Source organism: Dermacentor albipictus, chromosome 6 (assembly GCF_038994185.2).
Source record: "Dermacentor albipictus isolate Rhodes 1998 colony chromosome 6, USDA_Dalb.pri_finalv2, whole genome shotgun sequence".
Taxonomy (NCBI): Eukaryota; Metazoa; Arthropoda; class Arachnida; order Ixodida; family Ixodidae; genus Dermacentor; species Dermacentor albipictus.
In genome coordinates, this window is record NC_091826.1 from 128,927,939 (window position 1) to 128,953,349 (window position 25,411).

General features: G+C 46.2%; 1 protein-coding gene across 9 annotated transcripts in view; it reads left to right on the forward strand.

The window, feature by feature from the left end:
* Cadps (calcium-dependent secretion activator 1) overlaps positions 1-25,411 on the forward strand; it is a 450,894-nt gene that overhangs the window by 26,402 nt on the left and 399,081 nt on the right. For all 9 annotated transcript variants that reach the window (XM_065428684.2, XM_065428681.2, XM_065428685.2 and 6 more), the window contains exons 2-3: positions 954-1,228; positions 1,281-1,422. In XM_065428684.2, coding sequence (XP_065284756.1) covers positions 954-1,228; positions 1,281-1,422 — 417 coding nt within the window. The remainder of the gene's footprint in view (positions 1-953; positions 1,229-1,280; positions 1,423-25,411) is intronic.

Genomic DNA, 25,411 nt, shown 5'->3' on the forward strand with positions numbered 1-25,411 from the left:
TTGGACAGAACTTGGGCCTTCACTGGTGAAAATGTGGGCAGTGAATTTTTTTTCTCTTGTTATGCTTTTGGTTTTACAGCGCTATAAAACACTAACTTGACATGATCAGTGAGTGTAAAAAACAGACAGAGCACAACAGAAAAAGGGATGAACAAGCCTTTTTCTTTGCTGTGCCTGCTTTTTGCACTCAATAATTATGTCAAGTATTCACCAAATATCCCTCAGCAGCTCCTTTTAAGTTACTAGAAAAGAAACAGCACTGACATTTGGCAGAGGCATGTTATCTGCACAAACAGCTGATTTGTGGTCTATGGGAAATGCTAGCGTATACATGGGGCACGTGAACAGCACACCAAATGCTGCACCAAAATAGAGCTTACACTGTGCGGTGCATTGTTTGCTGCAGTGCTGATTTTCACTTGTATGTCTGCATCTAGATGTCAGTAGGGAGGGTGCACAAAAATTGTGAATGAGCTTTGCACCTTTTGAAACGCATGCCAGCAGATGAGGTAGGCAATTTGAATGTTGGTGTTCCTGGAATGTTCTGAATTTGACTGAAGTATGTCCATCAGACTATTATTTGGCCACAGTTTTTCTGACCTGCAAACATACCTTGCCCGTTAGAGAGGAACATTATGGGGACGTGCCATCTGCATAGCACGAACATGCAAACACTTTTAATAGTATAGTGTTGCTACAATGAATAATTTGCAGCAGGCACTATGTAACAGATGCAATCTACATTGCTTATCATGGGTAGCACACCCATAAAGCAAGATAGGATACACTGTGTCAAGATACACACATGCATACCAGTGCAGTCTGCTTTTTTTTTTCTTAGGCCCCCTACCAGGCATAAGTTAACCTGGTTCAGTTTTTAGAGTGAATTGCATCACAAAGTATAAACCGAAGGTGTGCACACAAATATTCTTGCACCTCGTTGCTGGGCGCAGGCATTCCTGAAGGGGGAGACGCAGATAGCGGCGGACGAGGCATTCCAGAATGCAGTGCACAGCTACGTGGAAGTGTTCCTCAAGAGCGAACGGGTGCAGCGCATGGTGGCCAGTGGGGCCTGCTCAGCGCACGACTTCCGCGAGGTCTTCCGTGCCAACGTCGACAAGCGTGTGCGCAGCCTGCCTGAAATGGACGGGCTCTCCAAGGAGACCGTCCTGGGCTCCTGGATGACCAAGTTTGACGCCATCTTTCGCGGGGACGAGGACACCCGCAGGTGAGTGCTGGCTACGCTTTGTCTGTTTGACCTGACAGCTTGCTTGCTGCAGCCGGACACAGCAGGGTCGAACCCTGCTGCCACACGGCCTGGCCTCCGAGCTGCTGCTCTCGAAGGAGCAGCTGTACGAGATGTTCCAAGGGGTGCTGAACATCAAGAAGTTTGAGCACCAGCTGCTCTACAATGCCCTGCAGGTACACAACACAGCACATTTACTATTTCTTATTTACCAGCAGGGGAACCAAGTCATAAATTGATGCAACAAAATGACACAGGAAGGGGCTAGGGAACATTTTCTTTTACCTTGGGATCCTTTCTTCTCACTGAGACAAAAAAGAGTTAAATCTCCCACTAGAACGTGTGAATAAGCAAAGCGTTCTTTACTAAAATGTGCTTACTTGTTGCCTTCTATGTCGCTCATTTTGGTTCCTTCCCACTCATATAGTCAACAACCAATTTTCCGGATGCCCAATTTTTCAGACATGCCTGATAATTCGGACGCTTTCGCTGCACCGCCATGTACCCCATAGAGTGCATAAGAACTTCTGAAATTTCTGACGCAAAAGCCCTTCGCCGTACGATTTTCCTGACTTTTTGCCGTGACCGCAGGTCCGAAATGGCGTTGATCAAAACCGCCACCACCACCATTTGATTATCGCAGATCTGTTAACAGGCGTAGCCACCACTGGCCCCTACCGCGGCAGCGCTAGGCCTAGCTGCTTCGGCGTTCGCTACAAAGCTTCTTGTTGTTCGGTGCCGTGTTTTTTCTTTGAAAGAATTCGCCGCTGTCAGCAATGGCGCTGACCCCGCCTTTGTAATTCTCGCCAATGACTTCGAAGCTCGGAAAGCACAATGCGTCGCATAATACCGGTTTCCAGAAGTCAGCTTCACCTCAACACAGCAATGTTATACAGCTTGCGAAAAGATATAGTGTATAGACCGGCTGTGCACACACGGTCGCCCCTTGTTCCCCTCTTCTTCCCCCTACATACGAAGTATTGCAGTGAGGCACATCAAGAGTGAAAAGGAGCAATTGACGGTGAAGGTGATGATTTAATGACATCCCCTTTGAAATGAGGCAGTGACAAATAGTTGCCTAGCCTGTTTGATTTAATCAGATGCTGTACATGTTTATCTAGCATTTTTGTATACATCCCCCTTAATCTTTCTTTTTTTCCTTCAAAATGACTAAGGGATCCGGTCGTATCAATCTCTTTCAGACTTTTTTTTTACACCAATACTCTAAACATTTCGTGCTTATCTTGACTGCTGACCAGTTGACGTTTCTGTCTACTTTAAACCCAAGCCCTTTTGGAAGGTGTACGTTACCTATGGCTCTCACTGGGTGAATCCCTTCGCATTCCGTTACGATGTGCTAAGTGGTCTCCGGAATTTTGCTGCGATGTCGTCGGTGAGTCTGCAGAACTAGAAATTGATTATTTAACTACTAATCTTTAAGCTGTTACACGTGTTTGTGCCAGGCGGTATATTCTGCAGAATGAGCGCAAGTCTGCGCTCGTTCTGTGTTCTTTATATCACCCCCGTTTGTTTGTGCCATTCTTCCTTGAGTATGGATTACCAACACAGCCAGCATTCAGTACTTCGAAATCAGGCTGCTGCTCGTAAAACAAACATGCAGCTTTGGGAGAGGAAAATCAAGATAACTTAGAGGCAATAAATGAAACCGTAACTAGGCTGATTTCAGAAGTTGCAGTTGAAGTCAGAGGTAAGACATCAAGGCAACCGGTGGGTAAGCTCTCCCAAGTAACAAGGTACCTAATAACAAAACAACAGAGCATGAAAATGCATAACCCAAGGGAGCAGGCAGAATACATTGAACTGCCAAAGCTGATTAACAAGAAGAGAGAGAGAGTAAAACTTTATTAAATGTAAATAAAATAAGGCACGATGGTTGGAGCCCCTATTCCAGGGCCCCACTGGCACGAGCGGCTCGCTGGGCTTGGTCCAGAAGAGCCAACTGGCTCTCCCGACCCTCGTCCGCAAGCCATGCCTCCCACTGCCTATTCCTCATTAGTGGATGTTCGTGTAATATGGGACTGTCTATGTGCGGAGGCCTCCTGGGGCACTCCCATGTGATGTGTTTTAGTGTGGGTGTGTCTGTGCACCACGGGCACTCGTCAGTGAACCTCGTGGGGTGTATTCTGTGTAGGTGGTGCAGGTTGGGGTATGTATTTGTCTGAATACGACGCCAGTCCCTCTCCTGTTGGCTGTTTAAATCGGAGTGAGGATGTCCAAAATGTCTACGCTCCTGCCTTTGCTGTAGGAGGATGTCACGAGAATTCGGTGGAACGTCGTCGCTAGGCCATGCCGTTGCTCAGACGTTCAAACCTCGAGCAATACGGTCTGCCCTAGCGTTTCCTGCCAGTCGCTCGTGTGCCGGACACCAGACGATAGTGTGGTGCCCCTCTAGTTGAGTGCCTAAAATTTTGATTATTGATTTGGGTGCCGTTCCTTGTAAAAAGAGACGGCAAGCCGCTTGTGAGTCGGATAATATGACAGCCGAATTGGTTTGGCGCTCGGCGTCCTGTATGGCCAAGGCAATGGCTGCAGCCTCTGCCACGCATGCCGAGGCGGTTTTGAAGGATGCCGTTGTTATGTTGTTGTTGCACGTAGAGACTATGGTGAAAGTGTCTGAGCTGGCTCGACTGGCATCCGTATAATACACCCCCGGTCCCATGCCGAAACGTTTGTGAAGGGTCTTTGCCCTTGCTCTGCGTCGTCCGGGATGGTACTTGGGGTGCATGTTTTTGGGAATTGGGGCCACCGCGATGTGCAATCGAACCTTGCGGTCTATCTGTGCCGTTTCCTCTCCGCAATACTGGGGTCTCAGGGGAAAACCTAACCTTGCCAATACTTCCCTGCCCTGAGTTGAAGAACAAAGTCATTCTTTCTGGGCATATAACGTCGCGACTGCGTACTCATCAAAAGTATTGTGCAGGCCCAGTCCCTCGAATCTGTCTGTGCTAGCGCATTCGGGAAGACCAAGGGCGGCTTTGAAGGCTTTTCTTATTATTGCGTTTGCCTGTTTAATCTCTTGGTTTGTCAAGGCCTGATACGGAAGGGCGTATGTGAGTTGGCTAATTACGAATGCGTGAACCAGGCTGATGGTCTCTCCCTCAGTTAGGCTGTCTCTGCTTCTTGCCACTCTCCTTATCATTCTGGCCACGTTTCCTGTGACCGCCTTTAGTTTTTGTAGGGTGTGAGATGTTCCAGCATTCTGCTGTATCCAAATCCCCAATATTCTGAGTGTCTCCACTTCACGAATTGGCGCCCCGTCGAGAGTCAGAGTGAGCGGCACCCAGTCCTTCTTTCTTGCGTATTTCGCACGCACCCGAATGAATTCCGATTTTTCAGGTGCTCATGCCATGTCCGCCGCCCTCGCGTATTCCACGACTGCGTCTATGGCCTTTTGAAGGGTTTCTTGCTTGTCCCCGTAGGACCCCTGGTGAGCCCAGAACGTGATATCATCGGCATATATCGCACAACCGAGATTTGGGTGTTTATCTAGCTCCAGGGCTAGCTATAACTATAACTATAACTATAACGTCAGAAATAGTGAGTATGCAGTACATAATGACTGCTTCATGAAATCAATGAGAAGAAAGCTGAGCGAAGGGCAGGGCAAGATGTATGCAGTGAAAGTTATCATAAGTGTAATGTTATCAGCAGTTTTGATGGTATAGTAAAAGCAGCACAAGAATTTCATATACTGACCGGTACAGTCCCCAGAGCAGCCATGCAACCTTCATTGGAAGTAGCGATGAACATGATACAGAGGCTTCTGCTAAAACTAGCGACAAAGTTAGGAGGGCCTTGAAAGACATATCCTGGTGAAAAGTAGCAGGAGAAGATGGAATAATAGTTCATTTAATCAAAGATGGAGGAGATATCATGCTTGAAAAGCTTGCAGCCCTTTCTACACAATGCCCCATGACTTCAAGTGTACCAGAGAGCTGGAAGACTGCCAACACTTTGCTAATTTATAAGAAGGGAGACGTTAGAGAATTGAAGAATTATAGGCCCATTACCTTGATTTCGGTATTGCATAAAATATTGGCCAAGGTTTTGTCCGATATAACCAGGCAAAATTTGACAACAAGCTTGTTTCAGGAAGAGATATTCTACAATGGACCATGTCCATGCCATTAGTCAGGTAATTGAGAAATTTGCAGAGTACAATCAATCTTTCTGTATGGCTCTAATAGATTATGAAAAATCATTTGATTCAGCAGTCATAGAGGCATGGCATAATCATAGACTGCAGGAGGTAGGCGTGAATATCTTGGGAAATATCTACAAAGATTCCACAGCTCTCCAATGCTATTCACTTATGCTTAAAAGTAATCAAGCTATTAAACTGGGAAGGCTTAGGAGTGAGGATGAACAGCAAATATCTTAGCAACCTTTGGTTTGGAGATGACATTGTCCAGTTCAGTAGTACTGGAGATGAATTGCAATTATTAGATCTAGCCCTAGGAGTGTTGGCCACTGCCACTAACACTCCTAGGACTAGATCTAGTCAACATAAATACCCAAGGTAGTAGACAAATTGATAGCTGTTGCCATAGCACAATTGGTAGCGCAATGCACGCGTAATGTGGAGGTTGCGAGTTTCTGCTCCCACCAGCAACAAGTCATCTTTTCGTCCACTTTCATTTCCCTTTTCTTTTTTATTTTCTACATTTTCCATTTCAACCACAGCTAATTTCCCCGATGTTTTCCTTGGCTTCAATGTCTGTTGACCTTATGTGGCATACATACGGACTACAAACCTTGATATAACAAACCAAGATTTAATGAAAGTCGTAATGTAACAAACTATTTTCATTTTCCTATCTTAGTCGCATAGAAAACCGCATATTTGATATTTGTGACGGTCTCAAAATTCGGATACGAATGTTTACAGATGATTGTGTATTGTATGGAAGGGTAATCAGATGAGAAAAATTATTTTTGTTGGCAACTGACCTCAGGCAAATTGAGAAATGGTGTGCCATTTAATGTACAATTTTACATCAATTGTACATCTCTTAACATAAACAAATGTGTACACATTAACGTTACATGATCAACTAGATCAAATATAACTATTCGTTAAATCACCAAAAGATTATAAAAAGCGAGTTAAATATCTCGGTGTTACTATGCTGTCCAAGAATGGCTCTTGGTCAGAACATATTAATACCATAGTTATAGGTGCAGGGAGTGCCCTTGGTTTCTTACAACAGTGTTTAAAGCATGTAAGCATTGATGTAAAAGAGTCAGCAAATAAAACACACATTTTATCAATTTTGAAGTATGCCTGCCCTGTATGGGATTTGTTTTGCTGGGGGTCCAGGACACCTTGCTGTGACAGATGTTTCTTTTTTCTAATGCATAATGCACTAAAAAAAACAATCTGTTGCGCCAGGGTTTTTTCTAGGCAGATAGACTGCTTTCCAAGTCTAAAGGCAATGAACAAATTTGCTTGGATCCCTTTTTCTGAATGACTGAGCAGGTTGTGTCTTGAGGTGTTTCATCCAATTTTCCATAACCATTCTAGAATATGCTCATCAGATTATTTGAAGCCCCCGACTATATTTCCCCATGTAGAGGCCATTCATTTAAGCTCAGGCGGCACCTTTTCAAGATGGATTACTTGAAATATTTTTTTCCATGAACCAATGTCGCTTGTAGTTCATTACCTGCAGATGTGGTGTACTGCAAGGATGTGGATACGTTCTACCGCAATCCCCTCCTCTCCTCGTAGTCAATGCTTGTGTCATGTATGGGTCATGCGTGAACTGTTTATAAGCACTCATCAATGTAACCTAAATACTTCAAGAGTCACCCTATGTCAAGTGCACTTGTAACGCATTCGCCAATTGATAATTTGGATACAGGTAATTTGGACAGCTCTGTTGCACCACCACAAACCTCATAGGCTTAATGCATCAGGAAAACTGAAATATCGGACTGCGATAATTTGGACTGCAACTGTACGACCCTGTGATAATTTCGCCACCAAGTCGAACAGAAATAGTGATACAGTCGAATCTCGATAACTTGAACTTGAAGGGGCCTGAAAATTTGATCTTGGTCTGAATGTTCTTGGTCTGAAATGTCTAAATGACAGATTGCATGAGCATAAATATAAGAAGGAAAACCAGCTCTCTGGTCACATAAGTGCGCATTGTAAGGCTCACAAGCGCATTCCAGATTTTGATAGAACCTGTGTTTTGAACAGAGCTGATGATCAACTGACAAGTGAAATACTGGAAGCGCTTGAGATTAAGAAGCGTGGTGATGATTGTATCAGTGAAGCCTCAGTTTCTCTTTTAACAAAGGAACTGGTGTATCTTGGCAGCGGCATTTAGAAGTTGTTGTGTATCGTGGGTTCCTTGTGCGATGCAAATGGCGGCCCTGCTTGTTCTTGTTGTTTTGATCCTTTACAGCAGCTATTTATTCCTGTGTCAAGAAATAGAACGCTCAGTTGTTAGTGTGCCTACGTGGTTGTCTCGTGTCTCCTTCGTCCATTGTTTTATTTGGCACCTTTGTTGTAATCGTGTATAACCGACTCGGCCACCAGCACATGCTCAGTGAAATAAAAGAAGTTGGAATTAAAAGGAGGACTTGTTCTTGAAGTACTTGTGCACCATAGCATGATGCACAAATGGTGCGAGTTGTAAAATATTGTGGCGCGCAAGCACACAGTGAGCTTATCATGAAACAGCCCACACCGGCCACTGCTCACTTCTCGATAACGGCAGAAAATGAAACTTCAGGGAGCGGTATAAGCTGGCGCTGGCACAGAGGTGGGCATGCACAGAGAAGGTGAGGGAGTTGCGAGGGAGAGGCAGGGCAAGGGGAGTGCAGTTGCAAGGAGGGGCGGGCGAGAGAAGCAGTTGTCATGATCCGCTCAGATTTGTGAATGAGGGAGGGCTCAAGGCACCTTCCATTAGACAGACACTCCATAGTGTGGTGGTGATGGGTGATGAACGATGACTGACCGCCGAGCATCTGTGCTCACCGGTGTTTATTGGTGCGGTGACCAATGTTGCCTACCGAGCTTCACAGACCACCTAGCCTGGCGCGCGAATGAAGATTATGCCCAAGGGAGTGTCACATGCTTGTTACACCCCCTTACCCCCAGTTTGTTGACAACAAATTAATGCCCAAGTACAAAGTATGAGGCTCTGCCTCCATCCCAGCGAAGTCGACGGTGCCTGCTATCCAGGTGAGTAATGGTCCGGTGGCCTCTGTGGTCGAGTACTCCGCCTGGGCACCGGTGTTGACGGGCTGGGTGTGGCAATGCTGGGTACTGCCTGAGCCAGCCTCGCTCTGTCCGGAGGGTCCACAGTGGTCGGCCTTGACAGTGGTGCCGGACTTGACACCGGCCCAATGGGATTCGCACCACTGGCAACGCTTGTCGCCTCCGAGGTGGGTGGTGCTCCTCTGGAAGTGACTGGTGTTGCCGCTAGTCCTCCTGCGAGCTGGAACTCTTAAGTGGTAGTCGAGGGTACTGGCCAGGTCCCGAGGCGAGGCCTAACATGGTCGGCGTGTCTGTGCCACGTGGCCCCATCTGGCATGTGGACGAGCAGCAAGGAGGTGCTGGCAGGAGACACCACCTGTCCGGCGAACCAGGATGCGTCAGGATGGAAGTTCCTGGTGAAAGCTGGAGCCCCCGACTCCGGCAAAGGCCCTGGACGGCACCCTTGGTCAGCAGCCAGCTTCTGCTTCAGCTGCTTCAGGAGCACTGTGCATCAGAGGTCCAAATGCAAAACGTCCAAGGGTGTCTTGATCATCCGACCCAGCAGGAGCTCACAAGGGGCACAGCCATGATTGTGGGGCGTGGTTCGGTACTGGAACAGTATCCAAGCAATCTGCGTCTGGAAATCCCCAGTCTGGCTCTTCTTGAGCTTGTACTTGATGGTTTGCACCACCCACTCGGCTGCACCGTTTGAAGCAGGGTGGTACGGCGGAACCATCATTCGGTGGATTCCGTTCTTCGTCAGCCAGGCCAGTTACTCTGTGCTGGCGAAAGCAGGACTTCATTGTTGGACACAATGACGTCCGGCAACTCCTGGGCGGTGAAGACCTGTTGTAGTGCTACAATAGTCGCGCCTGCTGATGGAGTGGTGACAGGTAGAACCTCTACCCACTTCGAAAGGCGTCCACCATGTGGGGTTCTCCGCCATGCTCTTGGGACAAAGGAATGACAACACAGTAGTGCAAACAATCACAAGGGCATTTATTGCACCTTTCATAAATCAATGCCTGCTAGCCGAGTTGTTATCCACAAAACATGCCGATGGGCGCGCAACAATACGGGACGTCCGACTCACCGCGACCGGATAGCGAGCGAATATGTTCGCCCCATGCTGGATCCCAATGCCTGGTCGTGCGCGTGTGAGGTCATGCGAACGGTGGCACGTTCTAAGGCAGGCCACGCGAGGCGGTCTCGCAGAAGCATGGGTCGGCGCGCGCGCATAGGACTCCACGCTGTTCGCCGATCCGCCGGGAAAAAGGAACAGCCTTTCTTTCCTGCGCCTAAGTAATCCCGCCGCAGCGCAACACTCGCGCCATCTCTCGCACTGCGCCTTAACCACTCCGACCGCCGCGGGAGCCAGGCCACGCGGCGGGCGAAGCCGCCCTGCAGGAGACGAGCTATGCGGGAAAACTAGATCTCAGGGGAGGCGTGAGAGTCACGCATCCCCACAACCACTACCAGGAAGTAATGGCCCTTGAAGGGCCCCCAAAATCCACATGCAGGCGGGACAAGGGTCTCAGTGGAAATGGCCAGGGGGTGATTCCTGCATGACGTGAGGCCTGCTGATGCTCCTGGCTGATTTGGCAGCTCTGCACCATGTGAGCGATGTCCTGGTCCAGGCCAGGCCACCAAACATGGGACTGGGCCACCATCTTGGTTTTTTCCACGCCAGGATGTACCGCGTGCAGCAACTGCAGGACCCTGGACCAGAGACTTTGTGGGATCACCAACCTGGAACCCCACAGTAGGCAGCCCTGTGGCAATCTGAGCTCGACGGCCTTGTGGCTATAGGCCTGCTGAACCAATTCATCCCCTCGGGACACTGCCTTGACCACCTGAGACGGGACTGGCTCCCGGCTGGTCGCTTGCGATACCGCAGATCTGGAGAGCACCTCCGGGTATGCGTGCTCCAGTATGAACACTTCAGCAGGTTCTGGAACAGCATCAGGCACATCTGGCAGGGGCAGGCGGCTCAGGGCATCAGCAGGTCCCAGGTTCTTTCCAGGATGGTAAACCAGCTGGTAACTATGAGCCGCCAGCCTCAAGGCCCAATGTACCACTCAAGGTGATGCCTGCGCCGGAACTGCCTTGTCAGGCCACAGCAACCCCAACAGCAGCTTGTTGTTCGTGACCGTCTCGAACTTCCGGCCCCATAGATACTGGTGGAAATGCTCGACACCGAACATGAGGGCCGGGCCTTCCTTGTCCAGCTGGCTGTAGCGTTACTCTGCAGTATGAAGCCGACGAGAAGCAAATAACACAGGGCGTTCTTGGCCATCCTTGTCCTGGTGTGCCAGGACGGCTCCCGCACCGTAAGGCTCGGGACGCTCAGGACGACAGCTCAGGACGACAGGCCGTAAGACTCATCTATGCTCAGGACAACAGGCTTGGCAGGATCGAAGTGTACCAGTACTAGAGCCTTGGTGATTAGCTCCTTGCTGCACTGGAAGGCCCAGTCCTGCTCCTTCTTCCAGACCTGTTCCTGACCACCTCAAAGCAGAAGATGGAGTGGCTGTAGATGCTCTGACAGGTTAGGCAGGAAACTCCTGTAGTAGTTGATGAGGCTGAGGTAGCTCTGAAGCTCCTTCTCGTTCTGCGGTTTAGGCGCCTTGAGCACAGCATCAACTTTGCGGGGAGCCGGGGCTAGGCCAGCCTGGAAAATGACATGTCCCAAGTACTCAACACTGGGGGCCAGGAAAATGCACTTTTCCAGCTTGAGTTTGAGATCGGCGTCCTGCAGTTGTGCCAGGACGTTGTGCAGGTTCTGCAGGTGGTCCCCGTCATTGCTGTCAGTAACCAGGATGTCGTCCAAGTACACCGCCGCATGCCTCATGCCCCTGAAGAGGTTGTCCATCTCCCTCTGAAATATGGCTGGGGCAGAGGCCACGCTAAACGGTAAGCACGTGTACTGGAAGAGCCCCAAAGTTGTCAATATTGGGACATACTTCCGGGAGGTATATCCTGGAGCAACAGCTGGTGGTAAGCATCTCCAAGTTAGAGCTTGGTGAATTTCTGTCCACTGGACAATGCTGATCAGAGATCTTCAATCAGGAGCAACGGGTACTTCTCGAGGTAGTGACGAGGTTGATGGTAACCTTGAAATCTCTGCAGATCCTGACACTGCCATCTCGCTTGAGGACTGGTATGATGGGAGCGGCCCATTCAGACGTCTTTACAGGCACCAGCATGCCCTCTCGCTGTAACTGTTGCAGCTCCTGGGTGACCCCATCCATCATGGCGAATGGCAATGGGCGAGGCTTGAAAAAACGTGGCCGGGCTCCCTTAGCCGTCGTTCCGGTGAATGTGCCCACCCCTGGCTGGAAAAGGAACTTGAACTCGGTCAGGAGGCTGGGAATGTCTTTCACCGCATGCACGGTGGCTTCCTAGTACTCTGGCAGACGAACGCTCAGTGCATGAATCCAATTTCGGCCCAGCAGCGTCGGTGACGACCCCTTGGTTAAGTAAAGGGGAAGGGTTGCCTCCCTGTCGCCAAAGCGAACACTCACCTGGGCCTCACCCTGGACCTGTGAGAGCTGGCCGGAGTAGCTGTGCAGCATCACGCCCGAAGCCTCAACGGACAGGCTAGAGAAAGTACGCTTGAACAGTTTTCCGGCCATTACTGACACATTGTCCCCTGTATCGAGCTCTATGAAAATGGGGAGCTTGCAGACTTCAACGGTTAGCATGTACGGTGGCACAGACGACGGAACAAAGCCTGTGTGCCACATGTCGAAAATTGGCGGGTCCTCGGCCATGTCGTGGAGCCCGGCGGCGGAAGAAATTGAGCCTGCTGCTGTATGCCCGCGCCCTGTACCCTTGCGATGGCTACCCTTTCCACGGGCTTGTGTGGTACTTGGGCTTGAACCAGGCTGCTGCTGCTGTTTGCTGTTTGTCCTCCTCCTTCGGCATACCCGTGCCAGGTGCCCAGTTTTCCCGGATGTGAAGCATTGTGCTTGAGAGAACTGGCACTGTGAGGGGGAGTGGGCACCACCACAGCGACCGCAGGTACTGCCCTTTATCGCTAACTTGTTGACCGCCGCTTCCGCCGACGGTGAGCCAGTTGCACGGGCAATCTCGCCGGCGTCCTTGGCAGCAGCTTCCATTGCCAGTGCTGCCTTAACGGCGTCGTCCAGCGAGGGGTCAGGAAACTCCAGGAGTCGTTTCTGCATGGCTGGGTTGTTGATGCCACAGACGAAACGGTCCCATAGGAGCGTGTCTAGCTGGTCCCCGAAAACACAAGCACTCGCTAACCCTCGTAGAGCAGCGATGAACTGGTCAAGGGGGAGCTTTGCTTTCCTGCCAGCTTCATGGATGGCACTATTTACCTCTGCTACCTAAGACGGGCACCGAAGCGGCTGAGTTGCTTCCTGCTGCTTCTCTCTGCGTGCTTTTTCCTTCATCTGCTGACAGATCGGCGCTGCGTTTATGTTCTTAGTTTTGTATTCTTAATGCATCATGTCTTATGAAGATGACTAAGCCAGTTGCCACTGATCATGATCGGGTTGGTGCGCTCCCTTCTGATGCGCTGTCGCTGCGTGCAAAAAATGAGGAGAATGTGGTACTGGGTGCCGCCTTCGCATCCTTGTATTCAAAGTCCGTGTTGTGCAGAATCGGACGTGGAACACTGTCTCTTACAACCTTTCCATTGGGATGTCTCGGTTCAGACTCGTCGTTCCACCTAAAAAGCGAAGCATCAATTGTGATAGCAAATTAGTGGTCGAAGCAAGGATAGTAGTTTTATCGGCCTTATAAACTTGTAAACGTAGGCGTACAAATTAAATTAACAAGCATGGTGTCACACTTTCATAAGCAAACATAGAGCGATCTGCGATCACCTGATGATGGTAGATTGCTCTCAGGATACGGCCACGTGACCGTACGCAGCTGCCACATGTGCAGCTGCAGCCAGAGCAGAGCGCTGCCCCCTTCTCTTCCCTCCCCCTGGTGCCTCACAACATTGGTTACCTCGCACACGTCCTCCTGGCTTTGTCTCTTTCGCGTGGGTGAGTACCGATGTTGGCTCCCCTTGCACGCTTCGCTTTCACTTGCAGACACAGGGTAGGTCATGCAGCGATGGTGTTATCGCCCTTGGACGTTATATGTTGAGGGGTCCGTCCCAAGCTTGTCCTAAGCTTGTCCGAAGTGGGGTCAGAGCAATGCTGGTCAGAGGTGCTGCCACAAGATTGGCAATCTGCTGAGAGCATTGCTAATGCTTGCACGTTTGAATTACTGGGCGTTTTCACCCATTGCAATATACATAACTTTGATGGGACCACAGCGTCAGTTCTAATAAACTGGAATTTGAAATTAAGGGCGTTCGAATTACCCAGGTTTGAATGTATTCTTGTTTTGATATGTTGCCTGCGTGGCCGATGGCCATGTCGTTGATGCCTCCTAGAACCCGAAGCTAACAAAGACTAGTCTATCCAGCAGTCACCAATGAGAATTCGGTGCATGCTTTGACTGTACTTTCATCTATCTGTAGCTACCGCATGACAATTGCGGAATTATGGGCCGTGGTTTTGTAGCGATGCCTTCAGTTCAATTCTAGGCCACTTTTATCCACCATTCATGGCTGGCTGATTTCATTGATAATGTGTGCGAAGTGTTGCTTTGAGCACTGATAAAGTGCAAAAAGCAGGAAAAGGAATAGCACAAAACTAATCTCTAGGAAATTGCAGCCATGAAGTGTCTATGCCATAAGCAGTGGCGTAGCAACAGGGGGGGGCCGGGGGGCCGTGGGCCCCGGGTGCAAGGGGCCAGTGAGGGGGGTGGGGGGGTGTCATATACGTCTGAAGACACCCCCCTTTCCGCCGGCTACACCCGGGGAGGGGGGTGACAGAAGACCTATGGGCCCCGGGTGCCAGACGACCTAGCTACGCCACTGGCCATAAGCAAGTGTATGTGCGCACAGCAATGTGTTGAAAAACTTGGGCTGTATTCTTCACTTTTGAAGACACTTTCATTTTCGCGATATTTCGTGTCACTAGCACCAGATGCGTTGATGGGTGACAGCGTTTCTGCACTGTGCTAAAATAGCTTACATGGCACTCTGTCAAGAATGCAGTTACTGGTAGATGCTATGCATCTTGCTCTGGTCACATGAAAGACAGTGTGCTTGGTACTGTGCCAGGAGTGCTATCGCTCGTAGACATGGATGCATCTTTCTCTAGTCATGCAAAAGATAGCGTGTTTGGCAATGTGCCAAGAATTCCATGACTTGTAGACATTTATGCGTCTTGGGCTATTCACACAAAAGATAGTGTGCTTGGCACTGTGCCAAGATTGCTGTTGCTTGTAGATGCCAATGTGTCTTTCGCTAGTCACATGAAAGGATAGCGTGTTTGGTGCTGTGCCAAGAATGCAGTTGCTCATAGACGCTGGTGCATGTTGTGCAAGTCGCGTAAAATTGAAGGTATTCCCCATGAGTGCCGACCTGAGAATATGGCACACCTTTTTAAATTTTGTTTTCAGGTTAACCCGCTATTTCTGACTCACCACTATTAAGATATTTAGGTAGTCCCCATCAAGTTTGAATTATCGGTCGGCAACTATATCACAGTCAGTTCACAAAATAAAAAATGCAGCAGAAGACTGGAGTAAAACTTCTTAACTCATGAAAATACCTTTTGACTGAATAAAGAGCTTGTCATTAAGTGGACATTCGTGACAGATATTCCAAAAGAATACGATTCTCTTCAACGCAATGTTTTGAAGGAAAATAGTAATTTATTATGTGGTACAACATAAAACAAATTGCTCGCATTTCATCATTTAAATTGAAGTGGTCATTTGGGAAGCATGCCATCTCACTAACAAAGTGAGCATGGTTTATAGAATGCCTTCAAGTAGGTCTCCATAGGGCACACTGGCCCCTTGATATAGTAGTCCTACTCCTGGAAACTTGAAAGTGCCTGTGTACCAGGCTCAGGGGGGTTGTGTACTTGATTCCGTTTTCATGCAGGAAGTTTTGCACCATCAAGACTGAGTGGTGTATTAATGACTGATTAAAGAGGTCCTGAACCACTCCTCGTGCTTGGTGGAAATACAGTTTGCTGTGAACATCCCAGCCAAGTTTTGCAGTCGTGTGCGGCAAATGGAGCTCACAAGCGGAGTGCGAAGTCACCTTTCGCTCAAGTGTTCTTTTTTCAACAGAAGCCTCCTCCTCGGTTTTTTCTGGAAGCTTTATTTTGTAGTATAGCAGATTCCCATACGCAGCTGCCATTGGCCAATAGCCGACATCAATCAAGAAGCGTGTTTGGATCAGTGTGCTTCTTCCTACCATTACTGTTGAAAGGGGGTTTATTAACGTTGGACAGAAGGCGTAAGGACTGCACAACGGGCACAGCAAAGACAGTCTCAGCCGGCATCAACATCTCGCGCTCTGCGCTCGCACCTCTTGCCAAGACAGTGTCCACTGCTGCACGTGTTGCTTCATCCCCACTACAGCCCCTCTGCGACGAAGGAAAGCCATCCTGGCGACTCAAGTTAACGTAAGAATAAGGGGGTCACGATATGGCTTGAGGTGGCTCATGTGGACCACCTGGCAACCAAGACTATGCTTGTCAGAGGATGGGCTGATCGGCTCAACAACATAGATGACGGTAGATGGGCACTCGACACGATACAGGCCTTGGTACGTGGGGGCAAACTTAGGAGTCAGGCCAGGGGAATGAAATGGTGTGCGGAGCCAGATGAGGGAGCCGATGTCGTCAATGCCTTTCAAGAAGGGTTTAATCTTCTCTTGCTTGGTCATGGAAGGATTCAGGTGCTTACACAAGTTGATCACGTCTTCTATGTAGCTAGTAAAATATTTGCCTTGCTGCCGCGCACGTCCATGGAGGCGCTGTTCGGTGCGGAGTTTTTGCATGGCTCGGTGGTTGAACACGTCTGCGAAGCATTTCTTCACCACACTCCATGTAGTGAAGTTGGACTCGCGGTTGTGGTACCACAGGCTTGCGACATTTTTGAGATGAACGAGACATTCTGTAGTTTGATTTGATGTTTATTTCTTCCACACGAAAGGGGCAAAAGGCGGTAGGCCTGACTGGGCCTTGGCTCCCTGTTACAGACAGCAGCACACACATCCGCTGCTTATATAACAACAAACTAAGCGTGTAAATCAAATACGCAACTTCACATAAAATAACAGAAAATACATTGGTTATGTGCATAGAAAACAACTAGGATGAGGCATCGATACAATAACTGAATATACATAGAAGAGATCACACAAACACACACACACACACACACACACACACACACACACACAAAGGAACTTGTGGTACACAATGTACAGCAGTACAATTATATAACTACAGTAACTGTAAAAACACAGCAAGTACAACTATATAAGCAAGTTTCGATGGGTCGTTCCGCTTATTGTTTCCGGTCACCTTTTCGAATGTCGCCAAACAATCTTCTACATCGTGGTCATCTTTTCCGCTAAAGAAGGGAGGGTCGCACTACACAAACCTGCGGAGATGGGGCGATGGCCTGCTGGGTAATTTCATTGGGCATTGTCGGGGTACTTGGTAGCGTCTGACTTCGGAGTTCTAGGTTTGAATACCTCACACGTCCATCCCTTTGAAAGGGGGTTTATTAATGTTGGATGGCTGGTGGAAGGACCGCACGATGGGCAGCATCAACAGCTCGCAATCTGCGCTTGCATCTCGTGCCCAGGCAGCGTCCCACGGCTGCATGTGTTGCTTCATCCCCACTACAATGTGTATATTTATTGACAAAGTTTAATAAACAGGCTGAAGTAAGCAAAAAACTGCTTTGGAATTTCGATCATAATTACATACTTCCAAAAAAAGCTGACTATCGTCTGCTTATGCTTGGCTGCAGCCTCTCATGTAGGAATTAAACTTTGGCCACCCTGCTTATCGTGTCATAGCCGTTGGGTCTCAGTAATTTTGACTAGCTTTGAACACTCAACTAGCCTTGAACCACGTAAAACTTAGGTCAGACCACATGCATGCTTATCAGCGTGTGCTCACTCCTGGCCGCTCCTGGTTAGATGCCTTGGCAGACTTCGCTTTGTATGAGCTGTCGACAGCGCTTCAATGTACACAAGTAGGATGTGGCTACTATCCATCAGTCAAGCTGGTACAGGGCAAAGCCAATCTGCACCACGTAGCATGGCCAGACTGGAGCATAAGAGTGTGAGCGCACACTGAAGCTGTGTCGTGCGTAAAGAAAACTCATATGCACTACAGTTGCAGGTAGCTGGGGTCTGCTATGTACCGTAGATAACACCGCGGGGTGTGGCAACGAGTCCGCTGACTGAGTTCACTGCGGCTCACCAAGGACAGTTGCGTCTGGCTTACGTTTGGCGCGTCATAGGTGCTAAAATCGGGAGCAGTGGCGTCTACGTGAACACCCAAGATCAAATTTGAACTGGCATTAAAGTGACATTCAGTAGAGGGGGGGGCAGAGTGTTGTGGGCACACCCCGTTCCACTGTAGCCTTTGCAGTGCAAGGCATTGAAGAAGGAGCGGAGGCACCGCAAAGGTGTTTAATTGCCAAGGACTCCTCTCCTGCTGAATGCATTGAAGTATGTTTGCGGCAAAATATTTCTGGAACAGCCTATTTTAACTGCGAATGCATTTCTCCACTTTGATAAAAAGTGGTTCAGGGCCCCTTAAGGGAGAATGCTCAGAAAGCAAGGCACGTTTTGTTTTGCATGGTGTTTCATATGGGTGTGAACCACAATTTGGCGAAAGGTTATTCTCTGCAAAAACATGGAAAGAATAGCACGATTGGTTTTAGCATTGTTTCTTGTGAGCATAACAACCAGTGTGTCAGTTAGCCTTCCATTTCCCTTTTTCCATCTGAGGTCAATTTCTTCGATTATAATCAGTGTGCTAAAGATGCCATAGTAGGTGGCCTTTGATGATCTATTGAGCATGTGTGGGGATCGTGTGAGTTTCTAATATGGTGTGTGGATGGGATCATGTAGATTTGAGTTTCCAATATGGCGAATAAACAGTTGGTAGTGAGCATTTGTGTGAAAAAATGGAGGTATCTTTTCTGGGGGTGTGTTCTTTTGCTTTGAACGGGTTACCAAGATGGATTACTAAGTAGACCAGGTACTACAAGTTTTCCCACTCAATCACAGTGTCAGCTGTCTTAGTCCAAGCACCAGTCAATTTCATCCACATGCCACACATTTAATCCCAGTGCCAAATAATTTAATCTACACGCCACATATTTTAATCCTAACACCAGCGAATTTAGTCCAAAGTGAAGATGCATTTCTGAAATTGTTCACAAGAAGTTCACAATAATGACAAATTGTTATAATTTTGCGCCAACCAAAAATAACTGAAGAGACTTCTTGAAGTGTGTTGCCATATGACAACAAAAATGCCTTTCACGTGCAATATATCAACGAAATAATGCAGTTTTATGGATATTATATATTGCCATGAACAGGTCATGCAAAATGCAGTTATTTGATGGCTTTACTGACATGAATTGAAACAAAGAGGCATCCAGCAACAAACCGTTTATTTCTAAAGCTGATAAAAACAGGCTGAAAAGAGTGTCACATGATATCTCATTAAGCTCCGTTGATATCAAATGATGGATATCAAATGAATGAGCTTTAAACAATCTCTGCGATTATAACCATGTAGCGCATCTAAGATCATGTGGAGGAGGGTGTCACAGAATCTCTTGTAACATTCGCCAGCCTATTCCCGAGTCTCAACACCATATTGACGTGGATACCAAACAATCACTTCGAAGGAGCTCTGTGATAGTGTAGTGGCGCGAATATCACCTCCAAAGCCGGCGAAAAAGAGGGCTCACGGGCAGGTAACATGAGAATAGAACACGCTGGCGTGCTTGACCAGAGCGGTCGCGCTGTCGGCTGCTCCCGAGATCTTGCTGCACCATGGCTGGCCTGCCCACCAGCCGGGTCACCAATTTGTGGGTTGACGCTAGCATGGCTAGGCTTGATTGTCCGGGTCACGAATTTGTGGGAGGTGGCACAAAGAGGTAGCCGCCTTAGCCACGCTTATTTAGGCTGGCTAGCCATGGTACCGGTGGGATCTAGGGAGCAGCTGACACCACGGCCGGTCAGGTCGATCGTGATAGCATGTTCTATTCTCGTGCTAACTGTGCATGAGCCTTCTTCTTCTTCACTGGCTTTCATTAATGTTCATTAATGTTAAAGTTTATTCACACTTTCTTGCATACATGATAACAGCATTAGTGATGTTATTACATTCGGTGGTGCCATAGTTATGAAACTGTCAGGGGGACCACCTAATACTACACAAATCAAGCATAGATTGCAGCACGCTTTAAAAGGGATACATGAGCAATAAATATTAACAGAAAAGTTAGGGGAAATGCAATAGTACAAAAGTAAAAGCAAACAAATGAAATGAAAGCATGATATATCATTTTATGACAATATACAACAGTTAGTATAAGCTGGAAAATATATGCAACTAAAAAATAGCATAGACCATGAAATTATTTAAAATAATGAATTCAAAGGCCAAAGAACAAGATCACGGTACAAAGCGGTGCCGCAGTAAATGAAAGCAAAATTGATGCTTAAAAAATTACGGGGTTTTATGTGCCAAAACCACTTTCTGATTATGAGGCACATTGTAGTGGAGAACTTCAGAAATTTCGACCACCTGGGGTTCTTTAACGTGCCCCTAAAAATAAGTACACAGGTGTTTTCACATTTCGCCCCCATCGAAATGCGGCCGCCGTGGCTGGAAAAATGGATGATTCCAGGAACAATAGAAATACATACATTTTACATGATTTACACATTCATACAGAATCAACAGGTAATATAAAAAAACAAGAATGTAATTAATAATTAGTGCAATTTTTCATATAACTTGTCTAGTTGATGTTTCTAGTGGAGGTATAGAAACATATGTACCGATGATGATGATTTAATTTCATATGGTGTAAAATTCCAACATGAGGTCCCAGAGAAGACAGCAGTTAATTTTCCATAGTTTGTTCGAATGCAGGGAAGTAGTAAATTATTGTTTGCAGAAAACCTGGTAATGTTGGTATCTTTGAGGAAATAATTTGGAAAAGCTGAGGTTAACCCTTTAATGACAAGACATATAAATACCAAGAAAACATGTTTATTTTTTTATCTAAATATTCAAAACATATCAAGAATAAGCATAATCAGAAAAAAGAAGAAATGTTTTGCAGAAATTTTTCAGCAATAGGGGGGAAAACCCCAGACAGGAAACTGGAAGTGGGCTTCACCCCAAGCCACGTAAGGCTTCATTTTCAATTTGTGTAGACAGCTCTCATCATATTTGAACCATAGGTGCACATTTAATTTGCTTTGTGCGACCTCACTGCCGCTGCATATGTTGCATCGGTCTGTCTCCTCTGACCTTGCTTGCACAAGACAGTGAGTCGCATGCCAAACTTCTACTTGCTCATTCAGCGTTCCTGCTCTAAGCCAACAAATGACGCTTTTTGCCTGTCGTTCAGTGTTGGCCGAAGACATTTAGCTAGAAACTTTGTACTCAATACTTGAACTTGGCAAGGAAAATATTCTTGTTTGGTATGTTGCCTGTCGGCAACGCTCATGAATAAAGGGTTAAGGTGTCATAACGTTTAAGCTTTAAGATAAATAGTGATAACTTTTGTTTCGACAATTCTATTAGTGGCAGAATATTCAGGTTTTGGCATAGAGGTTTAGAGTGCGTAAAAATATTATTAAGTCATTAGTTGGAGCACTTAATTTTGAAGGCATTGAAGGGCGTCTGGGTGACAGTAATAAGTGTTACCCCAAGACCATATACAGTAAGAGAGATGGCTATGAATGTAGGAGTAATATAGTGGAATAATAATGTGTCTCTGGAAATATTTAAGGGATTTAATGATTATATGGACACCAAAAGAAACTTTCTGTGTTAGTGAATTAACCTGTAGATTATATTTTAAATGCTCGTCTAAAGTAACACCTAAAATCTTGGTGCTGTTAGTAGCTGATATTTCTTCTTGTCCTATCATGAGCACCACAGGTGCCACATTTAATAATTGTGAGTGCAATATTATAAACATAGCTTTTGGCAGTTAATGAGCAGATAGTTATTCTTGCATCAAATGCTGCCGTTATTTAAATCAGCATTGAGCTTTTCTTGCAATATCGTGATGTTTTTGCGAAATGAATATATACATGTAGTTGCATCATCCGCATAAAGTAAGCAGTCAGTGTGGCAAAGTGTTAGGGGCAAGTCATTGATAAAAAATAGAAAAAGCAAAGGGCCTAGAATAGATCCCCTGAGGTACTCCTTAGTTAGTAATCTTGGCACTGGAAATGCTACTATCGACTGCGACAACCTGCAACCTGTCTAAGTAATATTTTATAAGATTCAAAGCTGGACCAGTAATTCCATAAGTCTCGAGTTTATGAAAGAGAATATTAATAGTGTAAAACGCTTTTGTAAGGTCAACAAAAACTGTGCCAAATAGTGATCCATCATCAATAGCAAGTTTAATTTGGTCCATGAAATCAATGAGTGCCAGTCCAGTTGACAATTCTGGACGGAAGCCAAACTGAGGAGGAGAGAGTAAGTCGAACTTTAAGTGTGACCGTTAGGCACTGGTACAGAAGCTTTTCAATTACTTTGCTAAAAAATGGAAGAATGCAGATTGGATAGTAGTTATTTTTACATTCGTGGTCACCTTTCTTGAAAACAGGATTATCGTTTCATTTTTTAGGGAGGTTGGAAACGTACTGTTCTTAAACATTTTATTGATGATGTTAGCAAGACCAGCAAAACTGTATCGTTCATCAATTTTATTCTTGAAGGGTGAATGGAATCTAAACCTGCCCCTGTTGTTGTAAGTGATATGACAAAATGAACTTCTGCACTAGAAACTGGATATAAGTAAGAAGAATGGGGACAATGCGGCAACTGGGAAAATGATAAAGGGCGTTGAGGGCTTTCAGTGTAAGTAAAATAGTCATTAAAAGTGTTAGCAATATCATTTGGTTCAGTATAAGTGTTTGATGCAATTGTTATTTTAGTTAATCGCATGTGGGAATTGTTCTTGTTCAGAAACTCTCTAATAAGTTCCCAGTTTCGTTTATTGTTATTTCCATTAATCAATATGCGCTTTTGAAAGTAGTCACGTTTTGCATGTTTGAAAACTGCCCCAAGAGTATACAAATATTTCTTAAAGCAAATTAGTAGCGTTGTGTTGAATGGTTGACATTTTATTTTTTTGTGCATTCTGTCTTTCTTAGGAATTGACTGCAACAACCCATTTGTGATCCATGGATTTCTTCGCGCACTAAACCAACGAGCCATTGGGATGGGCGATGTGCTCTGTTTTATGCAATTTGTTATCGGACTAGAAAATAAGTTGTAAGCTGGCTCAGGGGATTCAGCTTCTGTGACATTAATCCAAACTAATTTGATAACCAGGAAAACAAACAATTCTGTGTTGAAAATCAATTTAGTATATTGTTTGTTGTTTAAGCGATGGGACGAAGGAGCAGATCTTAACCTGAGAAAAACGGCATAATGGTCACTAAACTGATAGTCTATTACTGCCGTTGTGACATGCGTCGTCAAACTGGACAAGATAGGGTAAATTAATATGTTGGTACCTGATAGATCGCACCTAGTAGGAGTAGTTATTAATGAGGAGAGGCCAAAGCTTTGATAAGCACAAACATAATCAGAGTGCAAATAAATACACATTAGGGTAAGGATATTGATGTTAATGTCCCTGCATATGGTGATGTTTTTATTTTCAAAAACAAGTAGGTTTAAGATATTCAAGTTGTGAGCAAAAATAAGTAATCGACGATGAGAGTGAGCGCTAGATCAATGCAATGATCATGTTTCTGCCATTCAACAAAAAAAAAAAAAATGTTCTGACCAAATTCTAGCCACACCGATTCGCAGTTAAAGTTATTGAAGAAAAGGTCATGATGGCGCCTACATGATAGTGATGAATCCATAAAGATGGTGGAACCGCCACCACGGGTCAAGTCACGGTTACAGTATTCGGAAGTATAATTAGGTAAGCCATATAAATTTCCATCATTCTTCGTTAACTATGTTTCGGTGAGGCATACGACAGAAAACGTGATCAATCACAGATAGGAAATGTATGAAGTCGCCTTGATGCTTTCCTAGGCTACGTACGTTAAAATGAGTCAACGATAAAGCCAGTGTGTTATCCATAAGAAATGCTGATAGGAAAGAACAGATGACTCCATGGTTATGTATAAAGACCTTGCTAGCAGCAACAATCTATTGAAAAATAGACAGGTTGCCTGTATCACATATAGGCATGATGCATGGGGCTGTCATCACTTTTCCTGGCCTTTATTATGCAGCTATCTGTTCACAGATACTTCCAATTCTTAGCCTTTTTTAATTCCGAAGCCTGAATAAACAGCCTTTTTTTCTGTGGTGTTGAAGGATCATTGACAAATATGGGTCTGTCTATCCCTTTATGAAAGCCAATGGCTGCATTCATGATGCACCCTTTACGTGCCTTGGAAGCAAAGTCGTCTTTCTTTCTTCTGGAGCAAAATTGCACGATAATGTTCAATTCATTTTTTGCTGGGACGCGATGAACAACATTGATGTCCTTAGGCTCAACGGGACATCCAACCTTTACACCAATTGCCTGCACCACGGCGAGACAATTTTCACCTTCTGTGTTAGGAATGCCTTTTATCTCGACATTGTTCAAGCACGAGTATTGCTCTAGGGCAGCTAGCTGATCACCTAGTTGTCTATTCTCGTCCTTGAGCATTTTGTTTACTTTGACGAGTTCTTCATTTCTGTTCTTAACGGACTCGTAGAGATGGCTATGTATTTGTAAGCTCTCCCTCATTTCTGTGAGATCAGCATGAAGTAGCTCGATTTGTTTACACAACTAGGCTATTGTCGGCATTATGCAAGACTGGAGGCGATAGTCATGCCACTACTGTAGTACCCACACAGGGCATGTTAGACCACATGGTAAAGGATGTCGCGTGACCTAGCGTAACTTTTGGAAGCCCACATGTGATTCACAAACACACTGACTCGTGTTTCGTGGAATGACCCGTGGGCCTGGTAAAAGTTACGTGAAGTCACGTGACACTCTTTTCATTGTGGTTTGACGTGCGCGATGTACATACCATCACAGAGCTTGTTCAAAGTCCGTTCGTTTGATGCCCATGTAGTTATGGTTGGGAACTATGCATGGGCGAGTGAAACATAACTGAGGTCACGTTACATGCTTTCCCATGTGATTTAACATTTGCTACGTCGGTATCATTGCATAGCTTTTGAGTTTCCTGTTCGTTTGATATTCATGTCTGCATGGTTGGGAATTACACATGAGCTGGCTAAAGTTATGTGATGTCACGTGACTCCTTTTCACATGGTTTGAAGTACGCCATGTGCGCATACCATCACAGAGCTTGTTCGAAGCCCGATTGTTTGATATCCATGTCAGTATGGTTGGGAATCATGCATGGGCTAGCAAAAGATGCGTGAGGTCATGCGACAGTCTTTCCCACTTGGTTTGACATTTGCTACGTGTGTACCATTGCATAGCTTTTGCGATTCCCATTCGTTTGACACCCATCTCAGTGTGTTTGTGAATCGTATGTGGGCTTCCAAAAGTTACGCTAGGCCACGTGACATCCTTTACCACATGGTTTGACGTGCCCTGAGTGGGTACTATCACAGGGCTCCTTCGAAGCCTGATCGTTTGATATCCATGTGAATATAGTTAGAAATCAGGAATAGGCTGCCAAATGTTACGTCAGATTCCGTGACACCCTCTTCGACGTGATCTTAGATGCGCTACATGGTTATAATTGCAGATTGTTTGAAGCTAGTTCATCCATGTCAACGAGGCTTGTAAAAACAAAATTATGAGAT